The sequence below is a fragment of the Artemia sp. Qi Xiang Cuo genome, chromosome 5 (assembly GCF_049724085.1).
Source record: "Artemia sp. Qi Xiang Cuo chromosome 5, ASM4972408v1, whole genome shotgun sequence".
In the NCBI taxonomy this organism is placed as follows: Eukaryota; Metazoa; Arthropoda; class Branchiopoda; order Anostraca; family Artemiidae; genus Artemia; species Artemia sp. Qi Xiang Cuo.
In genome coordinates this window covers 55,594,323-55,607,113 of record NC_142798.1, presented here as the reverse complement: position 1 = coordinate 55,607,113, position 12,791 = coordinate 55,594,323, and the positions used below count along the sequence as shown (strand labels likewise).

The 12,791-nt window shown below is 36.4% G+C and overlaps 1 protein-coding gene across 1 annotated transcript in view; it reads left to right on the top strand.

The window, feature by feature from the left end:
- Positions 1–12,791, top strand: part of LOC148952291 (uncharacterized) — a 110,073-nt gene that overhangs the window by 48,353 nt on the left and 48,929 nt on the right. Inside the window, exons 3-4 of the mRNA XM_089089741.1 lie at positions 3,512–3,783; positions 11,716–11,849. Of these exons, the coding sequence (XP_088945867.1) occupies positions 3,512–3,783; positions 11,716–11,849 (406 nt within the window). The remainder of the gene's footprint in view (positions 1–3,511; positions 3,784–11,715; positions 11,850–12,791) is intronic.

Sequence of the window (12,791 nt, the reverse complement as noted above, 5' to 3'; positions counted from 1 at the left end):
ATCTCACCTAAAACCTAAACAATTTGTCGGAATTGATAGGATAAGCCAACTCCATCCAAAAAGGTGTGGAACCACTCTTATTAGTCACGTAACTCCCCTGATGCAGATTATCCTCATTCAGGGTATTGTCTCAACCACTTTCTCAATTGGAGATCTTACGCCAGTTCCTAGAAAATGTAAAATTATCCTGTAATGCTACATTTTTTGTCCTATACCGATTGCTACTTCTCTACACAAGTTATTTGAACTTTTATTCGTAGATGAGTTTGAGAAACTGTGTTGCAGTCCACCAAGACAATTCGGTTTCCAACGCGGCATTGGTTGTGCTGAAGCACTCCATGTCGTTGCATATGCACTCCTGGATGCACACAAAACAGGAGAAAGCCTAGCGATCGGTGGCTTAGACCTGCAGAGAGCGTTTGATTCCATGATTCATGCGCTTATGTTGCTAAACTCAGCTAAAAGAGGAGTGAGCTCAAATATCATCCGGGCTTTCCGTGATCTTTACTCTCGCCTTCGCGTGCGACTCAAGCTCCCTCCCGATAAGGGGTGCCCGTCTGGGCAGTTTTATCCCCCACTTTCTTCAACAACTACATTATTGAGCCTCAAGGCAGCTGTCCTTCATCATGCATTCTCAGTTCCATTGAAATCTCCCTAGTATGCTATGCTGATGACACGCTGAATCTCAGCCGGATGCTTAACCACCTTTCAGAAATATTCTCATGTCTGCAGTCCAATTACGAGAAAGTCGGTCTGAGATTTAACTCTGAAAAGTCGGAAGTCTTGCTTTACAATTGGAAGAATGACCCTCCTACTAATGTCACACTAGGTGATTGCTCAGTAAAACCAGTTGATAAAATAGTATATCTGGGGCTGCCAATAGATACCTCGTTACAGCATACCCACTCCCTCCTGATCTCACATCTTGAACGGCGAATTTCTAGCTCCTATGCTTTGATCGTTAAATCCACTCTGAGATTTAACCATCCACTACTGGCAAGTATTTACAACGCTACCGCTCTGCCGCATATCCACTCTGAGATTTAACCGTCCACTACTGGCAAGTATTTAAAACGCTACCGCTCTGCCACATATATTATATGTGACCCCTTTCTGGAAATTATTGGCAAACCGTGAAAAGTCTTCAATCGGCTCTTTATTTTTCCGTTTTGCCAAGTACCTACTAAAATTGCCACCTTGGACAAAAAATAGTTTTCTGATTCAGCGCTTCAACCTAGCGGACCCAAATCTAGCTGTTGAGTCACTTATTAGCCGGCAAAAAACAAAACCAGCAATTCTAAAGCACGAATGGGCAAGTTTGCTTGTTTAATTTTCCTTCTTGTTTCCCTTTTTTTCTTTTTTTTTCTTTTTTTTGTTCGTTCAGAAGTTGTTGTCCTTGTTGCTTTTTCGAAGAAGTTGTTGTTTCTGTTGTAATCTTTGAGTATCTTATCTTTCTGTTTCCTCTTTTCGTACTATTTTGTATACTATTTAAGAAGTTGTTGCCTTTGTTGTTATTTTTTAGTGTATTTTCTTTCTGTTTTCTCTTTTCGCATTTTTGTATACTCTGTCATTGTACATTTATTGTATACGACGGGTTTTCAATATATTATTATTCAATATATACGGGTTTTCAATATATATATATATATATATATATATATATATATATATATATATATATATATATATATATATATATATATATATATATGTATATATTTAGTACCGAGAGCCTGGCGGCTTCGCCACTGGGTCCCGGCACACGGCACGCGACAGGCTTCTATGCATGGATTCTCACTGTCACTTGTCTTCTAAATGCAGACAATTTGAGATGTAATGTTTTCTTGATTGATGCCATCAAGACGCCAAAATGAGCCTTAAATTAGAAGTAGTGCCTTTGTAAAACTATATTTTTTATTGGACTTTTAGTTTTTGCCTCGGCTTGTCTTTTGTCATTATGAAAGATATATCGCCGAACCTTTGTTTCTATTAATTGTTCAGGTCGTGGGACAAAACTTCTCCTTTTGCCTCGGCTTGTCTTTTGTCATTATCAAAAGACATATCGCCGAACCTTTGTTTCTTTTAATTGTGCAGGTGGTGGGACAAAAACTTCTTTTTCTTCCAATGATTTATCTAGTCCACGTTTTTTATTTTAAAAAAATTGGTGGGCATTTGTTTGATTCGTTTTACCTGACCTTATCCATGTCAAAATCCAAAACCTAATGATCATCACTATCGTTTTCATCTTGTTTGGTTCGTTTTACCTCGGCTTGTCTTTCGTCATTATGATTATATAGCCGAACCTTTGTTGTTGTTTTTTTTAACAAAGGCATGGTAGGCATTGATGAGCTTATGCATTTCAAAATCCCAAATGCAATCATCATCACTATGATTATCAATTTTGACACGTTTTGATTCTCGCTGTCCAGGTTGATTTTCATTGACTCGCTGACATGTTTGGTGTCACATGTCTTTTAACCTCATGTGTCTTTGCTTTCCATTTTGACTTGCTCACATGCTCAGTGTCATATGTGTCAGACGCTTTTTTAAAAGTACTAAAAAAATTTAGCGTAAAGAGCGATGTATTGAGGAGGGGGGAACCCCCTTTATATACCTAATAATTTCTGTTCGTTTTAAGTTTTAATGTTGCTCCTTTCTTTCAGTTGAAAAAATAGTTTTTTTTTATTCAATTTCTGATCGTTTTCTAAATAATGTCAGGAAATCGGGCCCCACCTCTACGGAGGAATCCCCTCCTCACGGAAACATCCTATGGACAATTCAATCCCGGTGAAAATTTACCCCAGACATTTACTCTTAACCACTCTGTACGTAAAATCGAGACGGAAAAGAGCAAGCAAGACATACAATAAGAATTTTGTATAAGAATTCTGGCAAATTCCTTCAGTGTGTAATTTTCCCTTACAAGTTCACTCCCTGGAAAATTCCCTCCCCATGGAAAATTTTCCCATAAGAACAACAGCCGAAAATTCCCCCTCCCCACCCGAACATGTATGCACATATCCCGATAACAAAAACTATGCGTAAACAATGGGTAAATTTTATAACTTAATGACGTTTCTCCTGGGGCAATGAGGGGGTCTTGTTATACCCAAATGCATATCTATTGGGCCTTTCCACTGTGATGAACAAAATAGCTATCTCAGAATTTAGATCGGACGATTCTGGGGAAAAAGGGGAGTGGGAGGGGGCCTAGTTGCCCTCCAATATTTTCGGTTACTTGAAAAGGGCACTAGAACTTTTAATTTCCGTTCGAATGAGCCCTCTCCCGATATTCCAGGAGGTCCTAGGAGGTTCACGCATCCGTGATCTTCCTTATGGCCAAAAATATTTGAAATAAGCATAAGAAGTTGATTCTTTTGATATGTCTATTGGTATCAAAATTCCGTTTCTAGAGTATGAGTTACTATTGAGCCGGGTCGCTCCTTACTTACAGTTCGTTACCACGAACTGTTTGATAGTAGGCTAATACTTATGTTTTAATCTTTTTTAGGAATCATCTTCTCTGTCGTATTATCAAATGCTCAAGAGGAAGAAGAGCTTGTCCAAGAACTTTTCGAAGAAGAAGGCGAGGAATCAAAACCCAATATTACTTTAACCGGGATCCCGCAAATAGACTACATTCATGACCCAAATTTACCAAGGGAGCTAAATGGATATGATCTTTCTACTTATCCCTTTTTAAATAGAATGCCCAAAAATATTACGTTCAAATGTGATGGACGACATGACGGATTTTATGCAAGTATAGAATGGAATTGTCAAGTAAGAGGTTTTTCATCGAGTCGTGTCTTCTTCACTTCAGTTTTATTTAGATGGATAGCGATTTTCATTGATTAAATAAGAAAGTTTTCTCAAATGAAAGTAAAGAGCGACATTAAAACTTAAAACAAACAGGTATCATTCCGTATATGAGTGAAGTGCCCTCTCATACCCCTGCTCTTTATGCTAAGGTTTGACTTTGTGTCCCAATTATTTAAGAGCGACTGCTCAAACACAAGGGCCGTTGAATTGGAATAAAAAGCGCTATAAAGCTTTTGCATAAAGAGAGTAGGCTATAGGAAGGAACAGCCCCAGGGGCGTCATTTGGGAGGGGCTGGCTGGGGCTATAGCCCGCCCCCCCCCCTCTGATATTAGGATGGGTCCCAAATCAGTAGTAACAAGTATATTGATTTGATATTGAGTGTGAAAAAACTGTGTTTTCGATTAAAACAAATCCGTTTCTAATAGAGCTGTACTTCACAACAATTTATTGTGAGCTTCATTTCCAAACATATTTATTTATCATTCTTATTTCAAATTTTATGACACATTTTTATTGTCTTGTTGTAAAAGCCACGGTGCCTGACTTTCATTACAATAAGACAAGGCGACCCAGAATCTATAACAAAACTATACATATATACGTATTATGTACTCTTTATTTCTTTGAGTGTGTTCTTGAATCTGCTTTGAATTGTCTCGAACTTTAGCTTCTTGAATTTTGAGACAATCAAAGTGAGAATTTCAGACCAGTTAGTTTTTTATGATTTCAGGAAAGATAAAAAAATATATTATATAAAAGGACAATTCAAAGGATCGAAAAAAATCTAGAAGAACAGTACCTATTCTTGCATACCCAAGATTATTACACGATGAAAATAAGGAAAACACATAAGATTTGTTAATAGGACATTTAAAAAGAAATTGTACCAACAATCAAAGACCAATATTTATACTTCACAATTGAAAGGCCTTATCAATGGGGGGGCGGGGACTTAGCTTGAACCAAATTATAAACAAGATGGGAAAAGCATGAAAAAAAAAACAAATAAGAGACCTACCAATTGGTGTCAATTCAAGAAAATTTTGGATGGCGGGGGGAGGGGATTTACATTTTGACATCCAGAAGGGAGGGGGGGGGGCAAATTTGTTGTTTTTTCGATTGTTCAATAAAAATATGAAGCCATTGTCTTGAGCAGCCACATTCAGGTATGCAAGTTGGTATTAAAGCAGTTGCACTGCATGCAATTTAGATTAACCGTCGAGCTCGTAGACTCAACCTTGTGATGGGTGCTTGTATTTAGAACGTGAGACGAATGGCATCTTTCCTTTGGTTCCCACTGGTGCGATTGTTTTTAACGAAAAACGGCTCACGGATAGCGGATGTGGGAGATTCGCAAAAATTTCCACACAGAAACGGTTTATTGCAGCCGTTGAAACGCAAAGATACTATGGTATATTTAAAAACCATATGCATAGGAATTTGCTAAATCAAATTCTAGAAGCCAAGAAAAATATTCAAAGGGCTAACCTGTAATAGCTTAGGCTAACTATGCCTAATGAAAAATAAAAGTCTTATATTCTTGGCTCATTTCCTTGTAAAAATCCCCCTAGGACTCGCCTATTAAAATTCTGTATTGAAAGGACAGAATCCTCATGTTGTTTGTCAAATATTGACGGAATACTTTTGAAAAACATGTTTAGTATCTCAGTTACTTGCAATTTATGGTTCTACAATGCTTTCAATTTAAAATAGCGGATGCGATTTTCAACGGATCAGTAGAAATATTTCAACGCAGCCGTTGAACCCTTGTGACGCAGAAACTTGCAGCAAAATAGGAGGAAATTTTACGGGTCACGAAAAAACGGCCGGTTTCGCTTGAAATCTCATCAGTGGGAACCAGGGGTTTCTCCTCCATTCTTCAAGAGATGTATTGTTTTATCGCGAATAGCAATATACATTACCAAGTGTTTGTTAATACTCAGAAAGCCGCTGGCATAACTGTTCCTCAGTTGGAGGAATCTTCTACTACAAGATTGGTATACTGATATAAACATTATTCAGACGTAGGCTCAGGCTCACGGAATCGCAACCAGTCTTCAGACATTTAAATTTACATTTACACTCCAACTAGCGGAAATGTTTTAGCCACAATATCTCTGTTTGAGCAGCTGCTGGTGGTAGACCTAGTTTTCTTTAGAGCTACTTGTCTTACTGCAGTTACGAGCGCTAAAATTATTTACATTGCAAACTGAAAAAGCTTTTGATGTAATGTTTAATAAAGAGAAAGGATTTTCTCGTGAGTGTGGCCTCACTGAAGACCTTCTGCAGATTTTTCAAAATTCTGGTTCCATATGAAAAAGACCAAAGCGTGCACAGTAAGTGTCTTCCTGCTTACCTGATTTTGTAACCGTGTCGACTTTGGGAAAATGTGACCGTGCTGAAGTGAAAGAATGAACAAAAGATGCTTTCAGAAGGGATTATTTTCTTGTGATAGACATATTGTGCTGTGAGTTTGAAAGCCGCTTCACGAATGCTCTTTCATCGTTAGAGTCAATCTCTCCCCTGCATTAGATCTTGATCCGCCGTACTTTCTCAATACGAGCTGACTAGCTAGTGTGGCAGCGCATTACAAAGAAGTTTGCATTGACACAACCCTGCTTGCTTTACTAACAGATCTTGTGAGAAGATATATCGACTCTTTAGGCAATAGGCCAAAAGATCTCTTAGAACTTCACAATTTTGTGAAGGCAATGTTGATTGCATATTCAGAAACTTTGAAAATCATAGAAATCTTCATTACTCTGCCTATCACAATGGCTTATAATAAGATTATCTCCTAATTTAATCCTGATTAGAGCCTTTTTAAGATCAACAATGGGCGACGAAAGGCTCAGTGATCCGATGTTGGTGTCTAGTTAAATCATTGGATTTCGAGGCTATGGTTGGTATTTTTGGAAAAATGAGACCTCATTGGTTCCCAGTTTTGCAATAAAACTGTGAATTACTTTCCAACTTAAGTTCTCTGTTACAACGAACTGTTTGATAGGCTGTCTATCCCAAACTTTAAAATTGTACATTATATCTTCGGCATATTTGTACAGAAGCTTCCCTAAGAGGTAGGGGGAACAACAAAAAAAAGGCATTATAGAGAGAGAGATTTATTTTAAACAAACAATCAATTTAACATAAGTTTAGTGGCCACCCCAAGAAGTAAAAACTTGTCCAAGGGGGTGGCAAAAATACACTAACATAACAAAACAACAATAAAAGAAAAAAGCGAAAAAAATAATAACCTATCTATAACACAGTCCCCAAACAGCACCACAAACCTTAAACCTTAACATTTTCATTAAATTTGCTATCATATTCATAATCATCACCCACCGGATCCATAAAAAATTTACCAATATCATTATTAAAAAAAAAAAAAAAAAACCTAAAATTAATGCTCACTAAAAATTATCCCTTTAGTTAATATCTTAAATGAAGAAATATCACGTATATTTTTTTTATTTTGATAAAGAGGGTTCCAAATTCTGATCCCCCTGTAAAGCAAAGAAAACATCGATCGGGCCAAAACTACCAGTGGAATATTAATCTCTGCTGATGAACTAGTATCATAATCATGGACAGAAGATCTCAGGTTAGCCAAGCTATCAAAACAGGGGAGATTTGTACCCCTCTGAATCCTAAAAATGAATAGAAGTGTGTACAACTCCCTTAATCCAGAAGCTGGTAGTATCTTTACACGCTCATACACGTTTCGTACCGAGTCCCGGGGTTGTAGGTCATCTAACAGCCGAACAGCGTTGTTTTGTAGAACTCGTATTGGCCGAGCAATAGAATGAATTATTCTAAGCCAAACACTACCGCAATACAATATAAATGGATGGATAATGAAAAAATAAAGAAGGCGCATAACAAAAGGAGGAAAAAAATGCTTAAGTTTTCTCATTACACCCAGGTTACGAGACACAATTTTACAAACATAATGTACATGGTGCTTGAATGATAAAACATCATCAATATAAACCCCCAGGTATTTATAAGAACACACCCGCTTTAAAGCTCCATACTGTGTTGCAATATCCTGAAACCATGGATAAAAATCTGGTGAACGGGAAAAAATAACAAAATTAGTCTTACCCAGATTAATCTTTAATCTATTTACCCCCAACCAGGAATATAACCTTTCAATAACATCTTTCATCGATGTCTGAAGTAATTCTTCTGTCTTCGTGGTACTAACAGCAACTGTGTCATCAGCAAATAATGACACCGTCTCATTCCTGGGATTTTTGGCCATGTCACTAACATTAAAACAACAACCTGGGATACAATAAGGCATATAATTAATATACAATAAAAAAATAATCGGACCAAGAACTGACCCCTGCGGGACACCACTAGTCACTGGGCAGGCGCCTGATTGTGTCCAAGTCATCTCTACAAACTGGTACCGGTTACTAAGGAAACTCCGTATAAAGTCAAGAGCTTTACCTCGGATCCCTTAGACCTCACATTTTTCCAGGAGTAGGCCATGGTCAACTGTATCAAAAGCCTTCTGTAAGTCTAGAAACACTGCACCAACCTTAAATCCTTCATCTAAAGCTATGTTAATTATACTAGTCAAAAATATCAATGCATCCTCTGTCTTCCTGTATTTTCTGAAACCGAACTGATTATTATTCAAAAATTTAAACTTCTCTAAAAAATAGGTCAACCGATTACTAAAACATTTTTCAATAAGACGAGAAATAACTGGCAAGACTGATATTGGGAGATAATTACCCAAATCATTTCTATCACCACCTTTATAAACCGGTGTCGCTTGCATTTTTTTAAAAAATCTGGAAACCTTCCTTGACGGAAGAAATCATTAATCAGTGATGTCGAAACACCAGATATACAAGGGAAAATGTATTTTAGAATTTTTTGGCTAACTAGGTCACTACCGGACGAACTATTTTTCATACTATAGATAATATCCCTTAACTCATCTAATGTAATCATCTTTAGATGTAGCGATACATTTGCAGGAGATGGTAGAGTAGATCCAAAGGGTGGGTCATCTGGAGACGAGGAAATCATCTCGGCTATTTGTAGGCCTACTGAACAAAAATGATTTAAAAACTCATTACATATCCCAGTACCATCTGCAATTATAACCTCATTAACAGTCACTTCTGTTGGTAGAATATTAGACCGCTGACCTGTAACATTACGGATTATTTGCCAAGTTTTCAACGGGTTACCTTTAACATCATTGAACTTCATACTAAAATATTTTTGTTTAGCCTCACGGAGGAGATTATTCAAAAAATTACGAAAAACACGGTATCGCTCTTTATTCTCATCCGTCGGTCTTAAAGCTTGCGACTTAAACAGTCTATCTCTTACATTTATTTTTCGAAGAAGGTCATGCGTTATCCATGGCTTCCTCCCATTATGTTTTCGACCTTTCGAATTCTTCACTGCTCCCACTTCCTTAACCATTTCTAAAAGCTTACTATAAAAGAGTGACAATTTAGTATTTACATCACTCTCATTTCCAAACAGAGATACCCAATCAATATGAACCATATTATTTTTTAGTTTCAATAGGGCACTGCGGTCAAAAAATACAACTCTTTTACTCCGTTCAGGAGTTTCTCGCTTAGGGATAGATACCTCAAAATCTGCAAAAACACCAAAGTGGTCAGATTCCACATTTACAAGAACTCTTGGCGATCTAAAAGGTGAATTGGAAAAAGTATTATCCAAAAGTTTTGCAGACGTCCTAGAAACTCTAGTTGGGATATTAATCGTTGGGAACAGCCCATAAGACATACACAAATTTAATAACTGAGAAGTCACAGAACACTCCATATCCAGCATGTTAATATTAAAGTCACCTAGAACAAAACAAGAGTTATTACTAATTTGTACTTTTGCCAGCTGTTCATGAAGATTCTCAAAAAATTCTTGAATATAACCAGAAGGAGGCCTATATACAATTACTAAATATGTATCAACATTATTCGATTTAGCTTGTAATACTAGTGTTTCACACACCATTTCCTTATATTCACTTAGATCATCTCGGACTCTAACACGGAGATCTTCACGAACATAAGCCGCAAGACCCCCGTGTTGACGTAACTCCCGGTTCCGAGTAAACAAAGTATATCCAGGTATATCTAAAAGTGCAGAATTGTGGTCCTTCAACCAGGTCTCCGTCAAAGCAAACACATGGAAAAGATTAAGTTTACCTAGATTCGCTAAAAAATCAAATGTCGTATTTAGGCCCTGACAATTAAAATGAAAAATCCCAAAATCTTCCGATCCACCATGCCGATACTCAACATCATGAAAATCATAACTAAAAACAAATTTAGAATCCTCAGGGGGGTTAAATCCTCAGGGGGGTTAAATTTAGAATCCTAAGGGGGGTTAATTAGTCATTTGTCTCTGGTACGGGGATCCCTTAGGGCCGATTTTGAGTTATATCCCTTTCTGCCTGTGTGCAATTTGGCTCTTGTGAATAAAATATTAAGGATAATTATTAAGTCCTGTTTTCAATTTTTGTTGTATATTTCAGTACCGTGTAAATGGTCAAGTATTATAGTGAACAGTGGCCAGAAGAGAAGCCTTTGAGATCTGGGCTTCCAAAGTTATTTGCTATGCACTTTCAATTATAGTTTTTTTTTTCTCAATTAGTAAACAATTTTGATACTGGTGAATTAGAAGACGAATAAAAGCTTCATACAGGGGGTTGACAGTTTAAAAAAAAAAATTTATGTTTCTAATTGAAAGTCAGTCGATCTTAACCAGTTTCAGCGGAGACCATCTATTTCTGAACTAAAACTTTCACGTACGTCAATTTCGATATCATCTTAAGAAGTGACCAATTAATCTGCATCACTCGGCCAACTTTGAAATGCAACGGCAGATAGAGATGCATATAGAGGCCGACAGGCCATTTATGTTATATTTACAAATAAAAAGGAGAACACTACCGCTCTCACATTTTGCACAACTTAAAGCAAACTACCTATTTACATACCATCAAGCATAAATCTGTTTTTATAATAATACCTTTAAAAATTTCAGAATTATGCATAAAAGCTTAAAATTACATTCCAGCGAAAGAGAAAAATTTTGCTCGGCTACAAGGTGCCAAGAGTTATTATTAGTTGTTAAGTCATGTGAACTTCTGATAGACTACCCCCCCCCCCCTCATAGCACATTTTTGAGATTATCATCAAATGACATGATTGACTCTTCATTGTGTATTTTTGTAAAGGAATTCCATAGAAGGAAAGGTCAGTATGCCAAAGTTTGAGCCCAAGATAATATGCGGAATATAAGTTAATATGCGGAATATAACAGCTGAGTCATAAAATATTTTAAGTTGATCAGACCCAAAATAATGAAAGAATTCTTCTGGGGCTACAGAAAGCAAACTATTTGTTAGTAACAGTTGTACAGAACATTCAAATTAGTTTCGCTGTCTCCCATGGGTTTGTCGAGATGATTAAGCCTGTTTTTTTACGTTTATGCTAGATCCAATCGATTTCTGCTGCAATTATATACACTAAAAAGCTTCTGTGGCCAAGTCTAGATGTATATGTTAAAAAACGCATCTGTAAAAAAAGAAAAGAAAAAAGAAAAAGTTGTCTATCCAGCCTCACAAATGGATGAAATTAAACAATTCAAGATGAACAGTTCAATGTTTTCGTCGATTGTGCGTAAAAAAAACACAGCTGTGTGAACCCAAGATTCGGTTATACGCTTAAATTTGCTAACTCTACGTTAAATTTGCAGTCGCCCATGTCAATCTTTGACAATAGCCGAAAGATAATTTTATTGCTTATCTAACTGAAAGGTGTTTTGCGGTAATTTGACTGTGTTGTACCTTTTCCCGCAATAAGTTCAATTCCTCTTTCAAGGTTTACCACCAATGCTTGTTTGGCATCCGATATGACTTCATGTGTGCCAACTTCACGTCATTTGACCAGAAGAATTTCAACTGCATATTCGCTAGCGATGTTGATTGTCCCAACTCGGAAAGATTTTTTGACAGGTAATCAGCAATACTTTCCTTGTTGACAAAGAGTGTCTCTAAATCCTATTTTTACTGTTAAAAATTGATAGCTTATCAAGAAGTGAAAATTCGGTAGCTCAAATGCAACAAAGTTATATTTATTCAAAACCCCTTTTTTGACTTTTTAAACGTATATCTGTACACCGAGTAAAAATTTCATAGCCGAAAACACCAAATGAAAATAGAGGCTATTAGAGCAACGATGGGAAATAACAATTTGTCAATAAAAACATTTGTTATAAAAAAGAATCAAGCAGAACCAAAAATAAGTAGGCAAGTCTAAACAGCAAAAAGAAAATAAAAAATAAAAATAATGCATAGAGTTATTTACCCCGACAGAACGCAACATTTTGAAACAAGTTGAAATAAGAATTTACATATGTTTAAATTTAACGATTTAAACAGTGGGATTCTTAAAATTAGATGGGTCGCATATAAAAACCATGAAATCCAAAGTTTATTATTAACGAAAAGAAGTATAAACAAATAAACAAATGACTAGTACCAAAAAGTACGTTGGTGAAAAAGCCTAAAAATAAATAATCCAAAATAGAATTAATTGTTTTTTGAGCTTTGCAAACCAAGTAGCATAGAACTTAAGTCTTCTTTTGGTTTTAAAAAGTATAAGTGTACAGTTGAGAATCTTTGATGACTTTAAATCCTGTTGAAGCTTATTTTTATTTCGGCCCATATTTTATGGTAACTGGAAAAGTGCATTGGCATACTATAATGTGCATCTGTCTTTGTTATGTAGGGTAGGGCCTTGTAATTCTTGCCCCGGGTATATTTTAGGATGTTCCAGTATCCCTTTCAGTTTCTTTGAAACTGAATTGTCTTCCAAATTTCATTTTGTTGATTTTCTAGTTTGTCAGTACTAGTTAAACGAAGTTGAAATTTTATTTAAGTTGCATTATTACTTCA